The 24927-nt window shown below is 43.1% G+C and overlaps 1 protein-coding gene across 1 annotated transcript; it reads left to right on the top strand.

The window, feature by feature from the left end:
• The first annotated feature begins 3360 nt into the window (after nucleotides 1–3360).
• LOC104478582 (C-type lectin domain family 1 member B-like) lies at nucleotides 3361–8059 on the top strand. Its single transcript, XM_010118969.2, has 6 exons — nucleotides 3361–3466; nucleotides 4503–4598; nucleotides 5746–5844; nucleotides 6093–6247; nucleotides 6770–6882; nucleotides 7936–8059. Exons 1-6 carry the CDS (start codon nucleotides 3370–3372, stop codon nucleotides 8057–8059), a joined length of 684 nt encoding a protein of 227 aa, XP_010117271.2. The 5' UTR covers nucleotides 3361–3369.
• Nucleotides 8060–24927: the final 16868 nt, after the last annotated feature.

Genomic DNA, 24927 nt, shown 5'->3' with positions numbered 1-24927 from the left:
GCTTGGAAAGGGTTTTCCCCCTGTTAATAGTGGTGCATTTGAGAGGGAAGAACTTCTAGTATGTAGTGTTTTAAATTCAAGTAAATAAGCAACCTAATCTAGTGGAAGATGTCCTTGCTCATTGCAGGGGGTTTGGAGTAAATGACTTTTAAAGGTCCCTTCCAGCCTAAAGTATTCTGTGATTGTTTCATCTAGTCTGCCTTCTTTATCAGAGGCTGTCAAAGTTCTCCTGACTACACCTGTATGGAGGCCAAGACACAAGCTGTTCAGGCAGGTTCACTATTTTTGGGGATAAGGGAGGTCCACAATCCTTCCATCGCACTGGGAAGTTAATAGAAGTGGTTCATTTGAAACATATTTTTTATGGAAAATAAAACCTAGTTTTGTATACTAAGTGTGAGAGGAAAGCCCTCGGTAGACCTGAGACATCGTAAATCTTGAGAGGTTTGAGAGCTAAAGAGAAGTTGTTGGCTTCAATGTCCCTTCAAATAGGACACGGACAGTGAAGAAGACAGGGATGAAGTGAATAAAGGGGTGCATTGGGGGTATGAGCCCTGCAGTGCCATTCTGAAGTGGAAGGAGCATGACAGCTTCATATTTGTCAATCAACAAGATAACCAAGACAGTGAAATGGGAGGCACCTAAATGTCAGCTGCTGGATAGGAAAAAGCAAGGTTCATGGATGCCAGGAAGGCAGGTTCAGAAATAAAAGAGTTCAATCAAACACCCTGTCTGCACAGTGCCTCTTCCCATCCTCCACTACACTCTCTGCTCCAGACCCTGCACTGAGTGCATCCTCTCTTACTCCCAATGGCCTCCATCATCCTTGTTATGAGCACACTCACTGCCCTGGAAAAGGTTCAGACTTGCCAGTAGATGCCAGTGCTCACAGGCTGAAACACACTGTCAGCAAGATGCTAAATAATATGATGCCAATCTACGTTCACAGGCACTGTCTGTAGAAAGCAACAAATACCTCTTCCCTGTGAAGATCAGCCAATTTACTACAGAATTTTATGCTCATCTGTCCCTGGATCTCCCTTGTCTCTTTGTTCTTTCTATTTCAAATCAGAATCTTAAAAACATTTAACCATTATAACATCTTTTACTGATATGCTTTTATATCAGTAAAAGTTGACTAAAAGACTACAAGAATGTGCCCAGGAGCTCAGCTACAACAGCAGACATGGGACCATCTCTTTATCAGCAAGTGCTCCTTTAGATCCCTCTAACTTGTCCCCGTATTCATACTTACACTCTGCCAGGGCTGATTAGAGCACTACTAGAGGCAACTAATAGAAACTGTAGTAAGAGAAATCTCAGTCAGACACAAGGCAAACATTCTCCACAGTGAGGGTGGCCAAACACAGGAACAGGTGTCCAGAAAGACTGGGAGATCTCCATCCTCAGAGACTGTGTGAACTTGACTGGACATGTCCTTAGCAACTTCATCAGAGTTCAGATGTCCCAGCTTTGAACAGCAGGTTGAACCACATGGCTTCCTCAGGTTCCTTTCAAACAATGGCACTTAAGACAGCATGGTTCTGCCACACATCTTTTTTTGAGGGTGCCCAGACTCCTTGACACAGGTCTCAGATCTGGCTCATGCATGTCAAACGACAGGTTTCAAATGACACAATCTCACTATCACTCCACAGATTCACATAGTTCTAAGCCTGCCTGGTCTTTCCCACAGTATCTTCTGTCCTTAACAGGATCTTTCAACTGGTATCATTTTGTTCATGGAGCACAGTCCTTCACTCTGTCCTTGACTTCACTTGGTCAGTTTTTGTATTTGCTTTGTGTTAAACAAACCTCTACTCATCTGAAACATCTGAGGTAGCACATGAAGTGCCAACCGTTCAGAATTGTCTCTCTTGACATCATTACTTTAATACATCCTATATTCTCCTGACAGGGGAATTTCCAGAGGAAAAAGGGAAGAGTGCACAGCACTCTGCAGAAGGGCTAGCAAGCTGCGAGTCAAAATTTGCAAAAAGCTTGTACTTGGGTGGTGGCAGAGAATTTGAGTTACTAAAGAAAGTAGTATTGATGCTGTTTCTCACTTTCTAAATTTTTCTCTCCAAATTACAATACAGGGGAAGAGACAATGCTATTTCAGGTGGTTTATTATTGTTCCCTTGGGCATTCTCCCCTAAAAAATCATAGTGAGTGTTCCCTTCATACTCACAGACCACAGTCATGGAAAGATTTAATTTGGAAAGGACGTCTGAAGTCCATCTGGTCCAAACTCCTGTTTAGCAGGTATAATTTCAAAGCTAGATGAGATGGGCAGACAAGTTCAGAACACCTCCAAGAATGGAGCTGACACACCTTCTCTGGGCACCTCTTCCAATATTTGATCACCCTACCTGTAACTTATGACCATTCCTTCTTTTCCTTTCACAGTATACCTCTGAGAGTCTGGCCCTATCTTCTCCACAGCCCTTTTATGCCATGAGAGACTGCAACTGGATTTTCCTTAGCTTTCTCTTCTCTAGGTTGAACAAATCCAGTTGTTAGAGTTTGTCCCTGCTCCGTCTCCTAAGCATCTCAGTGGCTCTCCCCTTGTCTAGTTTTACTATTTATGTGCTTTATGGGATTTTTTTTTTTTACTGGAGAGCCCAAGCTGGACATAGTACTCCATCTACATACTCACAAGTGATGGAGAGAAGAGAATTATCACCTCCTTCACCTTGTTAGCTACACTCTTGCTAGGTCAGTCCAGTACATGGTTAGCTTTTGCCACAAGGGCCCACTTCTCTTATTTGTTAAATCCTGTCTGTGTCTTTTTCCGCACACTCTAATTTCCCACTTCTCCCTCTGAGAAGATGATACTAGACTCTGGACAGCATTTCCTACCTCCTCTATGTGATTCAATAGCTTCAGCACCTGTTGCAGCTGCGAACTTTGCTCAATTGAATACAGACATCTAGATTTTTAACCCTTAACTCTGAATAACGAAAAAGGCACAGAGTTGAACTTAGCTGCCTCTGAGAAGAATCAAAGATGTTTGCTTTGTTTTAAAATGTGGAAAGTTCAAAGAAGATGAAAGTCATTGGCAGGCTAAATGGAAAAGAGGGGTACTACCAGGCCATACATTTACTGGGACTCATGTTATCCCTGTGTTTCTCTAGACCTAGATACTGAGATGTGATGGGTGGGAAGAGACCAGTTCTTCCTCCGAGGGAGGAAAAGGAGGAGTCACACATAATGCTTGAATACAAACATATTGCCTTAGGGCATTCAAAGTGTGATTCATTCTCCTATCTCCTCCTTCTTTCTGCTTTTCTTTTTGCTCCTCCTTCACAAATCAGTCAGTCTGTCTTTAAGAGGATCATTATTGAATCACAATTGAGTTCTCAGATAATGCACACGAATACAGAGGAAGAGGATGGATACTCTAAATTAAATCAACTGCCACAGCATCCAGCCAGACACTACATGTCCCTGAACATCAACAAAGGTGCAACTGACACTTGCTCTTTGAACTTTCTGTGCTATGGTAGGCAATTACAATAGGAACAGTCTCTCTTGTCCAACTTGGTAATTAAGACAAATATGTACTTAGAGGTTTAATGTTACAGGTTTAATACACTATTTGTATTGTTTAGTTTGAAAAAAAACCCAGCGTGAAGATGCATAGAGTGGAACTACTGCCATTACTTGCCCTAAATTTCTGTAGGAAAAGAAAAGTGGCTTCAGGATCAAACTCTGTAATGTAGGAATCAGCTTTAATGTGTTTAGTTTTATTTATTGTTTATTTATTATTACAGGAAATGGCTACAGAGGCAGGACAATCTGACTTCAATAGGAAAAAAAAAAACTTTCATGTTTTGCCCTCTGGACCTAATTTCTTCAGAAAATGCTTAAGATTTGTAGCCTTTAAGAGCAGAAGGGATGAGGCACCACCAGGTCTGAATGCACAGGTCATGTAATTTCCCTTCTTCAAGGCCCATAGCTCCAGCTGGGCTAAACCATGTACTTCAGGAGGGCATTCTTCATCTGAAAGGTCCATCATACTGCATTGCCATGACAATTTGGTAGTGGTATCTCTCAGGAACTTTTGAATCCAGGGAAACTTTAGTGGATATTTTGGACTCCAGAATATCCCTGAACTGGACTTCAGCTCTGAGAGCAGGAAAGACTTGTGCAAAGTGTAAGATGGCATGCAAACATTCCCTTACTCTGTTCTGCCAGAGCAGTACTGCCAAAGAAGAACACAAGGATCGACTACTTCTAAGTCAAGGGATCACTACAATGTTTCATAGTTTTATGATTTATCAAAGGCAAGGAATCTCCCATCTGTTCTGTTTAAACCATGTCCAGTGTCTCATTTCAAACAGACCTCATTAACAGAGGCACCACATCTTCTTCTCAACTTGCGTTTGGGTTGATCCTTAAAATAGCCTGGAAGGGGAACTCTTTAGAGAGTCACCAGATGGCTCTTTGTGGAGGGGTGGAGGGTTGTGAGTGCTGCTGAACAGGGTCCCTGCTCTCAGACAAATCATTGGTTTCTCCCTTTGCTGTCTGGCGGACAGCTATCTTCACTTTATTTGCACTGTGCCTGGCCCTCATCATAGGAATCATAGTCCTAGGTAAGTGCTAAAATATACTGTGTTCTTTTATTCTTATTAACACCTTGGGAATAACTGCGTTGAAGAAAGGTAGCAAACTGACTACAACAAAGACAGTCATAACTCATCCTCCCCACATATATTGTCCTTTCCTCTTCTTGTAATTGCCTGTGATGAACACTCTGCAGCTTGGTGCTGCACATAAGGCTTTGAGGAAAACTTAAAGTCTGGACTCAAGACTTACTCTGGGCAAGGATATAGAAGTCAAGATTATATAATTTGGAAAGAGTGGGAGGGAAGGGTTCTGTCCTCATCCGTCTATTACTCATTTATTTGCTAATTTGAATGCAATTATAAAATTCTAATGTTGACTTTCATAAATTAGTTTATTGTTTCATTTCTCTTCTCCTGTTGTTCAAGTCTACTGGAATAGCAGCAGTTCTTGTCTCATTCCTTTAATAAGCCTTTCATGTTTGCAGATTACTGTCTTAAATTAGTTCATGTTAAAAATGGGCATACTTCTGGCACTCAGATCCATGAGGAAATCTCACTTTTTTCTGTCCATTTCACTCTGTCATCCCAGTTTACCTGAGACGTGCAAGAGAACTGAAAACTCCCATATTTATATGAACTTTTATCATGTATGACATGACTGTACCTATGCTTTCTATCACAGAGCCTGGACATAATCATCCTGAGCTGTTGCTACCAAAACCCAGTATCTAAATACTGTTGAGGAAGCTACACATAAATACCCTCCCCACTTTCTTTAGAGAAGTTTTACCAGCCTTTAAGAATAAAATATTTTTTCAATTTGAAGTATGTTTAGAATTTTAGTTTTTTTCAAAGGCTTATAAAACTTCCTTTAAGATCAACATGATTAGTTCAAGATAGTCCTTCCCAAGCATATTTTTTTTTGCATTATTTTATTAGGTTGCCAAGTGGTCTGCAATGGCACTGTGATTAAACTGTATTTAAAATTTGGAAATTTCTTTATCCATCATCTTCTCATCTGCTAATCTCCCAATAGCATCACTGTAGCATCAGAGTTGCATGTGAGCACACTGTTGCAAAAAGTGAATTTGCAATATATGAGGAAGCATGTATCATGCAGTAGCACCATCACAGCTTTTTTTTGTCTTACAAAGAATATTTTTATAAAATCCAGGTCTCAGAGGTTCTAAGGCACCTGCAGGACATAATGAAAACTTGCAGGGTCTAAAGGAGAGATTGTGCTTGACGGATGATGCAAACAGTAAGAACAATAGTAAGCAGAACCACAGCTCACACAGCCTGAAATCTATGTGTTAGGCCTTATATCAGATTAAGCAAGGGTGTTATATGCTGTATCAGATTAAATACTGAGGTTAAAAAAAAAATAGTATAGATGTGACCTATAAACTGCCATATGCATTTCAGTTCTGCATAACTTTGACTTTCCAGGCTTGTGGGTGTTGACTCCTCTACACTTCCTTTGGCTGTTTTCAAGGGACTGACAGTCCCTCTCTGTTCTAGGGTTCGCATTTTCACTCTGCCCTGTAAACTGGAAATGGGTTGGAGGCGACACTTGTTTCTACTTTTCAGAAAAGGAGGCCACGTGGCAGGAAAGTGAAGACTTTTGCTTCTCCAAGAATGCCACCCTTCTTATACTGAAAAGGAAAAGCAAATTGGTATGGTTTCAATCATACTGGTATTTCTCTGCATTGGTACCAACTATTCAAAACTCCTCAGCAGTCAGCAAGTACCTCTTACAGGTACATAGTAATATTGTCTGAGGCAATGTAGACTGCAGAACATTTAACCACAAATGGTTTAAAGATGAGGTAGCTAGCAACACAGGATATTATTCAGCCAAAGAGTGGACATGAGTGTCACAGATCCTGTGAAAGTTACAAGCACGAGTCTTTCATTCAGGAAATCTTTCTGAATACTCTAAGAGATAAGGCTCGAAAAAGAATTGTTGCCCTGGTCTTAAATTTAGTAGATAGAAAATATTCCTGTTTGCATGCCGAATAGAGATGTTGTCTCTTGGAAATGGTTATGGGGGCCTGATGATGAGGTCAGACAGTCATTGTCAAATTACCTTCTTTGGTTCTCTCTTAATCACCTCCTCTATCAAGAGTAGTTGTTTAGGTAAAGCAAAAATAATACCCACAAGCTCCTTGGTGATAAAGGTTTTGAATTTTTTATAGATTAGCATATCTCAAATATCACAAAAACTATCTTATTGGATTGGATTATCACATGGAGTTGATGGCTGGTCTTGGATAGATGATACGAAACTTTCTACAAAGAGAATGGACTGGTAAGTTTTTTTACCTTCAGCAGCTGGTGTTTTTTAATGTCTTCTTGCACAATATCCTCCCTGTGCACTGAAGGAGGAGGAAACCACAATCCCTTTAATGGCAAAGCTTCAAGGGAGAATACAGCCGCAGGTGTATTTGGAGTTAAAATACTCTTTTAGGTGTGGAGTCCCTGAAATAGGAAAGAGTTTCAGAAAACTGGAAGTGGGCACAGGAGGAGTCAACAAAGCAGTGCAATCAGTGACTACTCTCACTAGTTAAAGTCATTAATGAAACAACACATGACTCTATAGGAAGCAACCCACACTTCCTTCAAGACAGCCTACCTCCTGCAAAGCCTGCCTGCACCTGCCTCTTCTACTCAGCCACAATTATCCCAAATTCATTTCTCACTTCCATCAACATTTTGAAACCTCTATTACACAAAAATAGTCAACATTAGGTGGAGATAATCTGTTTATTTTTTTTCCTGTAAAATCTCATCTACTTACTCTGTATATTTCTCCTGTGGGGAAAACAAAAATTGAATTCCCATTCTGTTCTATGTGAAGTGATCATTGCATGCAATATGAGTCCTCTTCAGGATCTGGAGAACTTTCTTTGAGTGAAGATTCTCCAGTGCCTCCTTGGAAAGACATGCTAATTTTGTCTTGCAAACTCTTACACTTCCTGAGGCTAGTAGACATTGGGCAGAATGATCTGACTTCTGTTTGGGCAGACCACTGCCTTTCAGTTTCCAGATCCAAATTACCACTACATAAAACAATGTTTGGAGTGACATGACTACCGGTAAGGAACTAGCACTGTTTTCTGCTTTGATGGTGCTCTAGACATAGGCTCATTTTACATCTTTGAGCTGATGGCAGGGGGGAGAATGATCCTTCAGTCTTGAATTATATGACCTGCTATGTTCTTCAGTACTTCATATAAACCTTTATAGACCTTAAAATTACTAAGCAACTTTTGCAATAATGTATGATTGTCCAAAAGTGCTTTATGTTTTTAAATTTTACATGAAAGTTTCTAACAAGATGGTGTGGGATTTTTTTTCCTAGGATTAATTTGTCCTCTAAGAAAAACTGCGCATACCTGTTTTATCATAATACAAGAGTTTACAGTGAGGATTGTTATGAGAAATATCCCTGGATCTGTGAGAAGGCAGCAGTCCAGCTGATCTAGAGATTATCAGCAGAAAAAAACAACGGGAAGAGTATGAAGAAGATTTTGATATTCAGATTTTTCAAAGAAGGGGTGTAAAATAATGTTTAAGACAAATTCAGAGCAGAGTCCTTCCTTTCTTCCTAGTATATTTACACAAACACAAAAATAGAAAAGAGACAGAAAGCCTTTGCAGATAAAAAGAACCAGTAGTAACAAGTATTTACAAATCAGAGATGAGATATTAGCTTCATTGTTCTAGTTCAGAAACCTCTACCTTAGCGATGCTGATAATCTTAAGCATTACTTACAGCCAAAGAAATCAGAAGTATAAAGCCCTGTGGGATCACTTCTTGTCACTCTGATTGGAAGTCCATGTATATCCATTTCTGCCAAGGCTCTCTCTTTAGTCCATTTGACCTTACTCAGATGATGAGCCTTCTCTCACTTCAGTTTGTAAAGATATGCTAACCTCTGATAAGTCTTAACTATTTCCAGGCCTCTCTTCAGCACCCTCACTTTCAGTTATTCTATATTCCTCTAAAACTTCAAGGCAAGCTCTTCTGTTCTTTACTACTCAAAGACATGTGGCTCCCTTGTTCACTGCTTGACAGTGAAGCATCATTCAGCATTCTCACTCTCTTCTTAACTCGGTATAATATATGGATTTTAGATATGTTCAAATTTTACTTCCAGATAATTATGCTTTTACTATACATGGAATAATATTATCTATCAAGAATGCCCAGAAGTCAGTGTTAAATGAATTTTAATAAACAATATATTATTATCATCATGACGATTGCAGTTACGCAGGGAGAATGAAAATAACGACTGGATTTTTCCAGGAACACCATCTGAGGGCCATTAGTCTTCAGCTACCATAGAAAATGTCCATCCCTTTACCTAATGCATCTCATCAAATGAAAGGATGGATATGTGGCATGAATGGCTGCACTGACAGCTGGAATGCTGTGACGGTATTCAGAAAAGTATTAACTGCTGAATGGGGAACTGAATTTTCCAACATATTGGAAATCACATATTTTTCATATTATATATTAATTGTCTTTTGGAATGGGTGATTTTCTAAATCTAAGTAATTATACCTCGTGTATCTTGTTCAGGATCCCAACAGGAGGGACGTGGGTAAAAAGTAAGCTCACAATCCTGGACTTCAGGAGAGTAGACTTTGGCTTCTTGAAAGATCTGCTCAGAAGAGTCCCATGGGTTAAGGCCCTGGAGGGAAGAGTGGCTCCGGAAAGTTGGTTAATATTCAGGGATTACCTCCTCCAAGCTCAAGAGCAGTCTGTCACAACAAGTAGGAAGTCAGGCAGGAATGCCAGGAGGCTTACATGGATGAACAAGATGATCTTGGCAAAACACAGACAAAAATAGGAAGCATACACAGGGTGAAAGCAGGGACAGGTAACCTGGAAAGAACACAGAGACATTATCTGAGTATGCAGAGACAAGGTTAGGAAAGCCAAAGCCCAAAAGGTATTTAATTTGGTGAGAGGTGTCAAAGGTAACAAGGAGGGCTTCTACAAGTACATAGGTGACAAAAGGAAGACTAGGGAAAATGTGGGCCCACTGTTGAATGAGACCAGCGACCTGGTAACCCAGAATATGGAAAAGGCTGAGGTACCAAATGCCTTCTTTGCCTCAGTCTTTACTAGCAAGATCAGCCTTCAGGAATCTCAGGTCCCAGAGTCCAGGGAAAAATCTGCAGCAAGGAAGATGTATCCCTGGTGGAAGAGGACCAGGTCAGTGAATATTTAAGCAAGCTGGACACACATAAGTCCATGGGCTCTGATGGGATGCACCCATGATTGCTGAGGCAGATGTCATTGCGAGGCACCTCTTGATACTCTTTGATTGATCATGGCAACTGCAAGAAGTGCCCAAGGACTGGAAGAAAGTAAATGTCACTCCTATCTGCAATAAGGGCAGGAAGGAGGACCTAAGGAACTACCCTAGGAAGTGGATGGAGCATCTAATTCTGCAAGCCATTTCCAGGTACATGGAGGATAAGAAGGGAATTGTGAGTAGTCAGCATAGATTCACCAAGGCAAAGTCATACTTGACCAATCTGATATCCTTTTATGATGATTGGCTTGGTAGACAGGGAGAGAACAGTGAATATTTTCTACCTAGATTTCAGTAAGGCTTTCAATCCTTTCTCCTATAAGACACTCATAGAGAAGCTGTTGATGTACAGACTGGATGAGCAGACAGTGAGGTGGATTGAAAATTGGCTGAAGAGATGACCCAGAGGGTGGTGACCCATGGCATGAAGTCTACAGCTGGAAGCCAGTCACTAGTGATGTACCTCAGGGGTCAACACTGGATCTAACCTGGTTTAATATACTCATTAATGATCTGGATGATAAGGCAGAGTTTGTTAATGACACAAAAGTGGGAGGAGTGGTTGATACACCAGAAGATTGTGTTGCCTCACAGGGACCTCAACAGGCTGGAGAAATGGGCTGACAGGACCCTCATTAAGTTCAATAAGAAGTGGTGCAAAGTCCTGTAACTGGAGGCGAACAACCCCATGCATCAGTACATGCTGGGGGCTGACCAGCTGGAAATCAGCAAAGGGCTTCTGGTGGACACCAAATTGACCATGAGACAACAGAATGCCCTTCTGGCAAAGAAGGTGTCCTGATTTCAGCTAGGATAGAGTTAATTTTCCTCTCAGTAGCTGATGTGTTTTGGATTTCGTATGTGAAGAATGTTGATAAACACACCGATATTGTTAGTTGTTGCTAAAGAGACCAAGGTCATTGTCTGGCTTCCCAGGTTTTGCTAATGTGCAGGTACAGGAAGCTGGGCAGGATAGTTAACCCAAACTGGCCAAAGAGAGTACTCCATGCCATAAATGTCATGCTCAGTACTTAAGTGGGAGGTGAGCCAGTGAGCTGTTTCTTTTTTTCTCTCTCACTGTTTGGAATCATTCTGGGATAGTTTACAGGTTTTTTTTCATTCCATGATTGCTGCTCAGGACAGGCTGTATTGGTCATTGGGTCATCGGGTGGTGAGAAATTGTGCATCATTTGTTGTTCTTGTTTTGTTCATTGGTTTGGGTTATTATTATTAGTAGTATTATCTATTAGTATTATTACAATTATTACATATATATATATATAATTATATTTTCTTTCACTGTCCTAGTAAACTGCCTTTATCTCAAGCCACAAATTTTCTTTTCTTCCTGATTCTCTCCTCTGTCTCCTGGAGAGGGGGAGGGTGATTGAGCAGTTGTGTGGTACTCGATTGCTGACTGTAGCTAAACCATGACAGAAGGCTTATGGTATCCTGGGCTGCATTAGGAGGAGTGTGGCCAGCAGGCTGAGGGAGCTGATCCTTTCCCTCTGCTCAGCACTGGTGAGATCACACCTGAAGTGCTGGGTCCAGTGCTGGGCTCCCCAATACAAGAGAGACATGGACATCCTGGAGAGGGTCCAATGAAAGGCCACAAAGATGATGAAGGAATGGAAGCATCTCTCCCATGAGGAGGGGCTGAGAGAGCTGGGATGATTTATCCTGGAGAAGAGAAGGTTTGGAGGGGAAATTATTAATACCTGAAGGGAGGGTGCAAAGAGGACGGAGCCAGCCTATTTTCAGTGGTACACAGTGACAAGACCAGAGGCAATGGACACAAACTCAAACACAGGAAGTTCCCTCTGAACATCAGGAAACACTTTTTTACTCTGAGGGTGACCAAGCACTGGCACTGGTTGCCCAGAGAGGTTGTGGAGTCTCCCTCTATGGAGATATTAAAAAACAATCTGGACATTGCAGGCTTCTCTTGCCAGCTAACCTACCCCGCACGCACCGGAGCCCCGCTCCGGGGAAAGCAGGGCATCACACGGATACCGTCAAGCCAAGCCTTCAATTTAATGCTGCACAACACAGGGTTAAATACCCGTACACCCGCTACGCACGCGAACGCACCCGCCCCCCTGCACCCATGGACCCATCCATGCCCGCCACGCACCTACCCCTACACTCATGGACTTATCCGTGCCTACCACGTACGTGGACACACCTAACCCCTGCACTGATGGATTCATCCGCGTCCAGTGCGTGAGTCGCCACGGACCGCCCCTCCAGTGTACGTGCATCCCTTCTAACGTTACCCCACAATTCCCCCCCTCTATGCTAAATCACTCTAGTCTAATGGCTGGTACCCTGAGGCGGATGCCGCTATAACATAGTTGATTACGAATAGTTGCCTAGTAACCCCTCAATCATAGCATGCAAGAAAGGTAACAATAACAGAAACAAACAAAGCCTTATCAAAACAACTACTAGGATCATCAAACCTATAGACACAATATTTCTTAGCCATCTAGGTAAACTGAGGAAGTCCGAAATCTACCCCCAGTCTTTTAGAGCCCTGACGTTGAATACTAACTGGGCAGCATGCGCACGTGTCTTCTCCGAGGCCAAGAAAGCATTTTTGCTGAAGTCCAAACAGCAGTAGCTTAGGAGACCTAGTACTCCCTCCAAGTCACTGCAACCGACGCCAGGCCTCGCAAGGGCATAATCTAATGCCAACTTCATTTGTGTCAGTCCTTCGTCGCATGCTGAGTAAAGCTGATGTAGTTCGTGAACCGCTCCCAGAAATTAGTCGTTATCACTTGCATTGGAAGACTCACAATCAGGATCAATCCCACTAAGATGAGCTGGAGAGTGCCATGCCGCTCGGTTACCCTGCTGATCCTCCAGCCACAGCTGTACCAACCAGGCTGGGATCCATCAGGTCCCCGTACCTGTGGAGATACAAGCATACCCTCGTCCCCATGTTAGCAAATCAGCAGGACCTTCCCAACGTGGGTCTTCTGGCAGGCGGTCCCAGACCCCCGGGAGTGCCTTGCCCCCAAACAGCAGCTAACATGAGGAGAAATTATTTTGGATAGGGGAAACGGGCTAAGGGTCAGCAAAGGACATATGATTCAGTACCACAAGTACTTCACTGACCAAGACTCCTGGCGAACCCCTCTTTTCCCCCTCTCTCAAGCAGATTAGCTGTGCTTTCAGGGTCCTGTGTGCGCGTTCTACAATCACTTGCTTGGTGCTGTTCAGAGGAATGCCAAACGTATGGCGGACTCCCCACATCTGCAGGAAGTGGTGAGATATCTGTGACGGCCCACGGTCAGTCTTTATTTTCCAAGGTATCCTAGGCGAATAAAAGCCCAGCTCTGGTGCAGGATGGATTTTGTGTTATAGACGTCGTGAATGGACACACGAAGAGAGCTCGGGAGCAAGTGTCGATCGCAACATGAATGTATTTGAAACAGCCAAACAGCACATAGTCTGTGATATCTAGTTGTCATACCTGGTTCGGAGCATACCTCCGGGGTTAACGCCTGGGTAGTATAAGGCCTGGTTCGGGTTAGGTGCTTGACATGCTGGACAGGCTGGCACTGCAGCCCAACCGTGTGAGATGGGCAGTTGGAACTGACGTCATATGGCATGTGTGTTCTGATGTATTATCCTCTGTATCACTTTTATAGACAGGTGACCAAGCATGGAATGTTAATGATTATACCTAGTATGATGCCTAGTATCACAATTTTGTAGCTAAGGATAGCAACCACCTAGCTATGCCCTACACAAGCTAATAAGATTACTAATGACACCTTATATATATATATATATATATAAAAAAAAAACCCTAAATTTCACTATTTTCTACTAATTTTCTATTATGATATTCTCTATTACTACAAACATAATAACTTCAATAACTTTCTTATCTACAAAGCCAGTGACTAATTTTTGCAGGCCTCTGTTGAAACAAGCCATAAATTCCATTAACAATGTCTTGTATTTAAAGTTCCCTTCTCATTCCATGTCTTTCTCCCAACAACTATGATTGTATCCCCCTCCCAAGGTCAGTGTGTTTTCACTGACCTACATCTCCCCTTGTTTGTTTACGAGAAGAGGCTTGTTTCAATGCTTTATCTATTACAATCTGCACACATTTCATTACACATAAAACACAAATTAAAATACATATATAAAAGCATGAATGAGTAAAACATCTTACGTCTATTTGTAATAAGCTTCTATCAATGTAACTTTTTTTTTTTCCATATTCATGCAGCAAAACTCATCAAAATCTTGACAATCATGACTTTGTTATCTACTGTTACCAACCCTACTATGCTAATAACACCACCGCCGAGCAAGAGGATAATTATCAGCTGGGTCAGAGCAGAGAAAAGAGACAGATACAGCACCTTCAGGGCGTCCCCTGCTATTAATAAAGTGTGCTCCGGATCCTCTCCCCCTCCCCGCCCCGAGTCATCCCTGTTTTATCCTCAGCGGATTCAGTAAAAGAGTAGTCAGTAGACATTGCTGCACACGTGGCCAACGCACACAACAAGGCCTGATGAGACGTTGCTGCATGTGTGGCCAGCACATGCAACAAGGTCTGTCAAACATGTGCTCTGCAGGCTAACAGCGGTTCTGTTTTGTAAAATAGTATAGCGTATAGAACCTATATCAATTAACAGTGTTAATAGTACTAATATAATTGCATGTGTTTACTTAGCAAGCCAAAAACCCAATTTATTTAGCGTAGCTAATGCCTAGCCACTTGCCGCATCAAGTGCAAAGATTGAAGCAGCAATAATTTCACCTGGTTTCCAAAACTCTATATTATCTTGGCAATCAGATTTAAAGCTATGTGTACTTCGTTTAGGTTTTTATGCTGTCAGGATTTTGATACGCGGTCGCATGATTACACCATGCTGTGCCATTGCAATGTATAGGTCTTAGAGCATTTACAATCATTACCCCTCTAGTAACATTAGCTCCTGAACAGTTAAAGAAAATAGGCAGAAGTCCATCTTTAGGGATCCCAAAAGTTCCATCTTCTGTTATTTAGCACTCAGCACTCACGGCTGCTGTTGTTTTACACAGAATTGTCATCCTACCGCTATCTGATCTGGCAGATTGACCAAGCATGTTCTGAAAGGCTTATTTTAAGATGATATAGACAAACAAATCATGTCCTGTTCTGTGGCATTAACCATAATTACCCACACATTTGTTCTTTCTGTAACTGATGTCCATGGAGCTGCCACACAGGTTGTTAACAATCTGACGGACGCAAGGCAGCTTGGAGCACTGGTTGTAGCCATCCAGGGATGGCAGGGATCCATTTGTTTACTGTCCCTGTGTTAGTGATTTGAAAGAGAAACTTAACACATATTTAATAGGATATTATCACATGGGGAAGATTCACTCAGGCATCAAAACATGCATCTGAACCCTTTACTGCTGGACGAATCCATTTAGCAGGCACCCATCGAGGGCCACTAGCAGTTTGCACACATGCATAACCTCGGCCCACTTGCAGTAGTGGTACTGGCCCGTGCCATTCTAAAGTGACTGGGTCACGGAAGCACACTGGAGCTTCTGCTAAGCGGGAAGACAATGTAGTCGAAAAATGCTGGGAAATTGGGGATATCTCTGTTCCAGTCATTTGATTGATTACTACCAGAGCTCTTGTTAGGAACTCATAATGCCCCCCAGGGGACACTCTCTCCCCCCCTCTAACCCGATCAAGCTGACACTTGATTGATTGATGTGCCCGTTCCACTATAGCTTGGCCACCACTATTGCCTGGGATGCCAGTACAGTGTTCCACTCCCCAGTTCTGTAAGAAATTGTTATACAAGCTGCTTTTATAGCAAGGCCCATTGTCTGTTTTTATCCGTTGAGGCAGCCCCAATGTAGCAAATGCAGCACAACAATGTCGGATAGCAGCACGTGCATTAGTTTTGATTTCTGCAGTAGCATGGATGCAACCGCTACAAGTATCCACACTTACATGAAGATATTTAAACCGTCCGAAGGGGGGATATTCTGTAATATCTTGCTGCCAGATCTGGTTTGCTTGAAGGCCCTGCGGATTAACACCTATTGCTATGGAAGAGGTAGATTTGCAGCTAGGGCAAGCAGCGATAATTGCTCGTGCGTCCGCTAAGGACACTTTGAAATTTTTGGCTAGAGCTCGAGCCCCTTGATGAAAGAACTGATGAGATAACTGAGCTTGTTTTAGAGCAGGAACCCCCACCGCTGCTATCTGTACCAGAGTACTTGCGGCCTCGTCTGCCCGACGATTACCCTCTGTAATAACCCCTGGTAACGTGGTATGGCTATTAACATGCGCAAAAAAAATAGGTGCAGTACGCTGTTCTAGTGCATTTTGAAGCAGTCGTGCTGGGGCTGTAGTTCCGGGCAAACTAAGTGTACAGCGGAGAGCTAATCGGTAGCAATACTCACTGTCAGTCACAATATTTATCGGGATATTGATCCATTTGTGTATGGCATGCGTTATTGCTTGTAATTCCAAGCCCTGAATAGAGCCCTCTGCCTTCCAAACTTGTGTGTGCCAAGTTCCTTGGTTATACCAAGCAATAGCCGCTTGCTGAGTCTGTCCGGAGGCATCTGTGAATACATAAGTCCCTGCACTGGGGTCATTACAATTGGGCTAACTGGCAGTACTGTGACTGACTCCAATGCCTTTAGCGCCGTGCATGGCCGGGCTGGACGGATGTCACCAGAAAAGTGTGCTAGTGCCCCCTGAATGTTGGTATCCATCATCATTAAATTTTCTAATGTTGCCGCATTGTTGGAATCATCATGGCAAATCGCTTACTGTCATCAGGGTGCAATGGTATGGAGAAAAAGCAGTCTTTAATGTCTATGACCGCTACCGGCCAGCTGTCCGGTAACATGGACGGCCAAGGCATACCTGGCTGCAGTGGTCCCATGTCTTCCAGTACTGCATTCACTGCTCGCAAATCATGCAAAAATCGCCAAGTTCCAGACTTCTTTTTTATCAGAAACACTGGACAATTCCAGGGGCTTACTGAGTGTATCAAATGTCCTGCTGCTACTTCCCTATCTACTAGCAAATTTAATTGATTCAATTTTTCTTCAGTTAGCGGCCACTGATCCACCCATACCGGGTTGTCGGTTAACCATGTCATTCTAATGGAGGGTTTTTCTGGATCAGTGGCCTCCACTAAAAAGGCTTTTCTATGCTGAGCTGAACTTTAAGAGATTGCAAAACGTCCCGACCTAAAAGGGAAACAGGTAGATTATTCAATACGTACGGTCGTATAGTTGTCTCACCTTTTTCTCCTTTTATTGAGAGACATGCTGGGTATTGGCTCCGTAATGCTCTCTGACTGCCGCCAACGCCTTTCAATGGGGTGGCCACTGGGGCTAAAGGAAGCTCCTTTGGCCAATCTGTCAGAGAAATTACCGTAACGTCTGCTCCAGTGTCTAACATGGCTTCAAAGCAGTTTGGTGGCTGTTGGTCTGCTTCCGTGGAAGGGTACCTGTATGGACGTAGCTCGCACACGACTATCGGGCGTGTTGAAAGATCAAGTAATAAACCGACAAAAGTTGACCCTTTGGGCAAATATACGGGCATCTCGGACACCGGAGTAACACACACTGTGTTTTCCCCGTTTTGTGTCTTCATTTCTGGCACCACCTCCACCTCCAACTGTTGTGCCCCTGCCCCTACTATTATTCCAGGTGGTATTTTTTCGTCAATGCGTACATAAGTAGGGGCTGTAATCCACAAACCTTCCGCACAAGTTAGTTGTACTCCTGAGTGGGACCCGACAGCAAGGCCCGCCCCTCTCTGTTTAGAAAGGTTAGTGGGGGCGTTTCTTTGCCTGGCATATCCCTCCGCCCCCGTAAGAGACCGCGCCTCCCGTTCCCCTGCCCCCCTGCCAGGCGTGGCTGCAGACACTGTTTGGCAAGATGTCCGCCCCGCCCACCTCGAAAACATCTCCTTTTTTGGCCATTTGTGAGTTCTGTCTCCTGATTGGTCCCTGAGGGACACTGTCGCTTAAAGTGTCCTACACCCCCACAACCAAACAGGTGGGGCGCACGGGCGGTGATCGCATAGCGGACACTGCTGCGATGAGCGGTTTTGCTTGCTGCAGCGCTTCTGCCTCCATGGCTCGTTTAATCGTCTGCGCCACACCTGCATTCCCGGGCAATTGAAGCAAAAGTTGTTGAGTTACCTCGTTTGCATTCTGTTTAGCTAGTTCTTTCGCCAGTATAGGTTTCACATCCTCTGGCAAATCAGAATTCTCAATCGCTTTTTGCAGCCTTTCCAAGAAAGAGGTATAGGACTCCCCTACGCCCTGCTTCACCTGAGTGTATGACCACTTCTTGCCCTCATACTTACCCATTTTTGCAAACGCCACTCGTGCCGCCCGTACAGTGGCGTTGATGTCTCTGCCTCGCATGTTAGCCTGTGCAGCCGGATCAATGAAGTTACCTGAACCCATAATTCTCTCCACAGTAATCCCGTGCAAGGGGTGATTCGGATCTAAAGCTTCTAAAACCATCCTATCTGCTTCCTCCTCTAACGCAGCCTCCCACAGCACCATATGGGGGGCTGTAAAACCCGCTCTAGCCAGCTGCCTGCAATCAAAGGGAAGCGGATTCGCTGCCCAGATGACATCTAAAATTGCTCGAGTCGCCACCCCATTAACACCTTCCTCCTTCACCGCCTTCTGCCACTCTCTAAGCAACTTGTAATCTAACGGGCTCCACTGCCGCCCGTCCTGCCCCTGTGTCACTGGGCACACCATTATACCCCCGTCTCCGTCTGGTGGCCCTAGAGAAACTCCTTCCAATACGCAATTTCTAGCAATCAGTGTCCAATCTGTAAATCCACGAGTCATCCCCTTTTCAGCTGCTGCCTCCGCCTTCCGCGCCGACCCCTCTACTTGATGTAATGTTTTTTCTACATCCGACGCCAACCGCGTGAACCTTCGGATTAAAGCGTGCACTACTCCCACTTCAGTGGCCCCCTCCCTTCCTTTTTCAGTCCATGAATCATTAGGGAGAGATGGTAAATTGGTCTCATCCTTCTGCAAATTTTCTAACGGTGGAGCTGATGGGGCAGAAGTAGAGACAGAGGGCATTTCTGTATCCTCGTATTTGGGGGGTTGTTTTTTCAATTCTGGCTCTTCCGGCAAGGAAGGCATGATACACGGGGGAGTACATCCAAATTCTACCATCCCTTTGCTATCTTTGAAGGCTGCCGGCCGAACCGGGCAGACCACGGAAGCGCGACCCCCCTTCCCCTCCGCGCCGTCTCGAGCCCCTTCGTCCCTCTCCCCCTCTGCCTCCGGGGGCCGCTGTTCTCCCTTGATTGCAGCTAAAGTTGTAAGCCACAATTCATGCTCCTCACGAGCCTTAGTCAGCAATCTTTTTACTGAACCTAACGTCTGCAGCCGCGTCGCCACACCCCTCACTCCGACCTCCCCTTCTTTCTGTAACTCTTTCCCCGCCGCCTGTAACCGCGCCACGTCCATCACCTCTCCCGGCTTGTTAATCAAGCCCCTTTTCTGCATCCATAGGATGAACTCCGTCAACGGTGCCCTATGCACCGGACAATTCACATCTTTACCCAACGCCTTTAATACCTTCACTGTATCAGAGATGGATGCCATCTTAACAGCAGGCAGGCACGACCGCCGCGCGGCCCCAGCTCAAAACCGTCCGGATCTGTCACACGTCGGGGTCACCACTTGCAGGCTTCTCTTGCCAGCTAACCTACCCCGCACGCACCGGAGCCCCGCTCCGGGGAAAGCAGGGCATCACACGGACACCGTCAAGCCAAGCCTTCAATTTAATGCTGCGCAACACAGGGTTAAATACCCGTACACCCGCTACGCACGCGAACGCACCCACCCCCCTGCACCCATGGACCCATCCATGCCCGCCACGCACCTACCCCTACACTCATGGACTTATCCGTACCTACCACGTACGTGGACACACCTAACCCCTGCACTGATGGATTCATCCACGTCCAGTGCGTGAGTCGCCACGGACCGCCCCTCCAGCGTACGTGCATCCCTTCTAACGTTACCCCACAGACATAGTCCTGGACAAATGGTTCTAGGTGGCTGTGCTTGAGCAGAGGGGTTGGAGCAGATGACATTCAGAGGTCACAGAATGGTTAGGTTGGAAAGGACCTTTAAAGTTCATCTAGTCCAGTCCCCCTGCCCTGGGTAGAGACATCTTTCACTAGGTCAGGTTGCTCAAAGCCCCATCCAATCTGACCTTGAACAATTTCAGGGAGAGGGCGTCCACATCTTTTCTGGGCAACTTGTTCCAGTGTCTCACCACTCTCATCATAAAAAAAAAAAAGCTTCTTATGTCTAATCTAAATCCACCCTCTTATAGTTTAAAACCTTGCCTCTTGTCCTATCATTGCAGGCCTTGGCAAAAAGTCTCTTTCTGTTTTGCTTATGAGCTACCTTTATATATTGAAAGGCTGCAATAATGTCTCCCTAGAGCTTTCTATTCTCCAGGCTGAACAACCCCAACTCTCTCAGCCTGTCCTCATAGGAGAGGTGCTCCAGCCCTCTGATTTGAGGTCCCATCCAACTTCAAACATTCAGTAATTCTGTTTTTTTTTCAAAAGCTCAAATTTTAGACACTAGTGAATAAAATCTCTGTGTGATACTAATGTGACCATGTTCGAATGAGCTGCTCAGTTTAATAGTGTTTGCCTTTTTTTAGTAAGAACACTGATTACAAAAATCTCCTTGTTATCTGACCAATTTTTAAAGGGCCAAGACTTTTGCCATCATAACAAGCTGATGTTAATTATTTATTTACTTTCCCCTACAAAATACTGCTTTCCAGATATTATTAAATATCTGCACCACGATTTGTGCTATGACAAGCCTTCACCTTAATTTGACATTATAAAAAGCAACTGAGCATAGTTATTTGACTGTCCATTTCCAGGAAAACCTTACCCACAAAGGCCACCTGTGCATATTGTGCATTTAAGTGTGCCCAACTGAGTGCTCCAATTCCATACATCCCTTGAGTCTGTTTCTTTGTTTCAGGTGCCCACTGTTGCTAGCTATGTTCTTCTGAAAAAAAAGCATAATAAATCTAAAGAACAAGCGAGGAATAAAATACAGGAAATACTGAATAGAGAGGAAATACTGGCTTTGCTGCTGATGGCTAAACCAGACTTATGTCGTCTTTCTCTGCCGAATAATATTTCACAACTCTGAATATAGTTGTTTCAAATTAAAAAAAAAAAAAAAACAAACCAGCAACCCTTCTACAGAACAAGTAAGCATTTCTTCCTGCTCAGTTTCCTGGTGGGCTTCCAGAACGGTGAGGAGCAGGGAGGGTAGGTATATTTCCAAGATAGGATGCATATGTGTGATTGCAAACCTTTGACTCTGAATTTCTGAAACAGAAATAGAAATAGGCTTCTGTGGAAGCATTTAGACAAGGTCTGCATTTTGGTTTTCAAATGTAAAATCACAAGTTTCTTTTTGCAAAATTTACAGGAAGGGAATCTTAATTTAGCAAAAGGAGGAATCCCCACATGACTCTGACCAGAGAACTGCAGGATGAATAACGTTTCCTTTTTTACTTCATTTTTTAGCATTAGTTCTTTTATCCAAGAGGGTTAAGGATGAGATGGTGGTAGAAAGACAATCACAGATTGGGAGAGGGTAAAAGATTAGACTAAACAAGCTTGAATGCATAGGTTTAAATGCAAGGTCCCAAAATCCTAACTCTGCAGAATTCCGAGTGTAAAGAAAAAAACTCTCTTAACCATCTCTCATGGCATTGACTTTGATTTTAGGTCTAGGACATGAACATTCATTTTTTAAAAAGCTGAAAACCTCAGAAAATGTTTCACTCAAAGCACCCAATATGCAACTGCATTTACTGTGATATATTCAGTAAATAATTGTGTTTCTGTCCTTGCTTCCTTTTTCTCTCAGCAGTCCTTAGCAGAAGTGATTTAGCAGCACTTCCCATATATTATGTGGCTGTGAAAAATGACAGTATATTTTGCAAGGCCTGCTGTTTAAAGGCAGCAGATTCTGTCTTCACGTGAAATCAGAGCTGCATCTATTTTCTCTGCTAATTATGAGTATTGGGATCTTGCTGCAAGAACATTTTTCTACACTTTGATTTGTTTTTATGATGCAGGTGGTTTACTGACTATTTGTCACTAAGGGTAAAGAGAAGAAAACTCATTAAAAAGTAAAGCTCTGACACTCAATTCAAGGTTGCATCTCTGAGCTTTGCCAATAAATTAGCTAGTTGTGCAGCTATATGTCAATATAGAACAGAACAGAACGGAACAGAACGGAACAGAACAGAATAGAATAGAATAGAATAGAATAGAATAGAATAGAATAGAATAGAATAGAATAGAATAGAATAGAATAGAATAGAATAGAATAGAATCATTAAGGTTGTAAAACACCTCTAAGGTCATCAAGTCCAACCGTCAACACCACCACGCCTACTAAACCATATGCTGAAGTGCCACGTCTACACATTTTTTGAACACCTCTGGGGTGTTCCTACCAGCCTCCTCCTGCTGGCCACACTGTTCCTGATGCAAGCCAGGATGCTGTTGGCCTTCTTGGCCACCTGGGCACACTGCAACTGAAAGAAATGTAAGAAAACTAAGTGAGCAGAACAATTTGTCTTTATGACACATAGGCACTATGAAGAAAAACCTTTATGAGTTTGGTAGATCTACTGAGACAAATACTCACGTTCAGGCCAATATAGAAATTATTTACCAAGAAGCACTGAGAGCAGCTTGTGAGCTGAAGGCTTGTTTTGTAACAATGTAGCATGTGCACAATGCTTATACTCTGATTTTAATGAACATTGTATACATTTATTGAACATTGTATTTGCTGTATTCACTTGATTTGTTATCACTGTGAACAACATAACATCAATAATACAGAACTGGCTGTGCTAATAAAAGCTTATGGCAACAACAGAAAGTAACTAATTACTAATCTAGTGGTAGCTATTAAAAAAAATTAACCCTTGCAACAAAACCTAAATATTTGCCTATGACCATTGTACAACTCAGTTCATTTGATTAAAGGTATGATTGCATGCTGCCTTTTGAACTTTGTCAGTTTTAAACGCTTTCTGCAGCCAAATGACAACAGAGATGATCTTGCTTTTAAGACAAATTACCACTGCAGTTGTGGTAATTTTCAAGGACTAGACTTCACAGGTAGCTGTGCAAAATGCCATGGTCAGCATGACTTGCAAAGCTAAGTGGAAAGACTGCTTCTCTAACTCATTGCTTACTGAGAATATACTGAGCACCACAGAATAGAGTCCTGTGAGCCAACTAGTTTAATGGGCCCTGGGCAAACTGAGAAAGAATCCTGAAGAGGACATTTCAAAGGAAGTTAAGAAGAAGAATGCACAGACATATTTAGAAGATAGTCCTATGCGTGCAGACAGCTATGGGAAAGGGTAAAGTGCAGAAGGTATGTGCACGAAATTGCTTAGTTCTGAATTGCTTTAAAGTTCAGAACATTTTAACCTCATACAACAAAAGATATGACATCTGTTAAAATAATTATTGTATTGTGTCTTCAGTTACCATCTTATGTATAAGGCTAATTTTTTCTCTCCTAGTTTAAGCCAAACTGATTTACGCTACATATCAAGGAAATTCAGGATTAGGCATTACTCAAAGAAACACAGTAACAGGTTGCACACTGCACATCTCAGGGCAATTACTGGATACCATGTGCTCCTCTGTTCTGTGGAACTTAGCTTATCATGTAGCAGTTAGAATTATGAGTCATTGAGGTATGAAGATGTGGTATAAAATGAAAAAAATCCAGACACCAATGAGGACCAGGAACTTACCCCAAGTTTTATAAGCTTGTGAATATTCAGCAGCCAGGCACAGGGATGAGTGCTTCATGCCCCGGCCAGGGGGACAAGACAGGCTAATGGATTCTCCACCCAAATGCAGTACAGAACAGTAGACTTTAATTCAACATTTCATTCCTTCACTTTCTGCAGCATTTCACTCCCAGTAATAGTCCATAATACCTGTGCTTTTACATCCAACACTTTTCCCTCAGCCAGGCCCCTACAATCAACCATTGCTCCCCTCACTGTTTCGCTGAGCCCATGCCCATCACACCAGTTCCCTCACATCAGTTTTGCTCACTGCTTCAGCTCTTCACCAGCTCCTCCTCATACCAGCACCCTCAGTGAGGGCTCTCCTGCTTCCTCGCAGTGTGATCTTTAAGAGGTCTTGTATTATTGTATTATCTTGTATTATTAAGGGTTATAAGATGAGAACTCCCTTGCTAATGCTCGGTACAGCAGAACAATCCACTAGCAGCTGGACTGGGATTCCTGGACATTAAATATTGCTGACTTTCCTAAATAAAGAAGTGTTCTCTATTTGCCTCCTATTTGTTGATCCCATAGGGCATACAATCCCATTTGGAAGCTTTTCTCTCTAACCAGGACAACTATAAATATTTGTATTTGTCTTTTAATGCAGGCTCTGATTCTGTCTCACTTTCTAGTTATCAGTAGGCAAGGAGTGAAATTAAATCAAATATTTGGAAATTTACTGTAAATTGGGAGCTCACATCTGTGAATACCCAATGGATGGATTTTGAAAACATGATGTGTTGCTTTTACAAATGATCATTGATTCCTGTTTCTAGGAGATAGGAATTAATCTTTAGAGTTCTGGAACCATACCCTTAATTTTGTTTCATTTAAAAATAAATTTATGAGGAGCGGATAGAAGAGGTTACACAAGACTGCAAGGGCTGAAAGAATAAAGAGGGAATGAAGTTGTTGAAGAAAAAGCCCGAGAAGGAGTCTGACTGATGCGCATCATCAGAGGGCAAGTTAAGCTTAGATTATCTCTGATGTTATATTAAAGAAAGCTCAGACTGTCTTTCCCTTTCACAAACCCTGGAGCAGAACTTGCCCCTACGACATATCCCAGGATGGGGCTCTCTGCAGAGCTCTGCACA

The sequence above is a fragment of the Chlamydotis macqueenii genome, chromosome 1, assembly GCF_036417535.1.
Source record: "Chlamydotis macqueenii isolate bChlMac1 chromosome 1, bChlMac1.mat, whole genome shotgun sequence".
Taxonomy (NCBI): Eukaryota; Metazoa; Chordata; class Aves; order Otidiformes; family Otididae; genus Chlamydotis; species Chlamydotis macqueenii.
The sequence above is the reverse complement of the archived record's forward strand: the minus strand, read 5'-3'. Positions and strand labels throughout refer to the sequence as shown.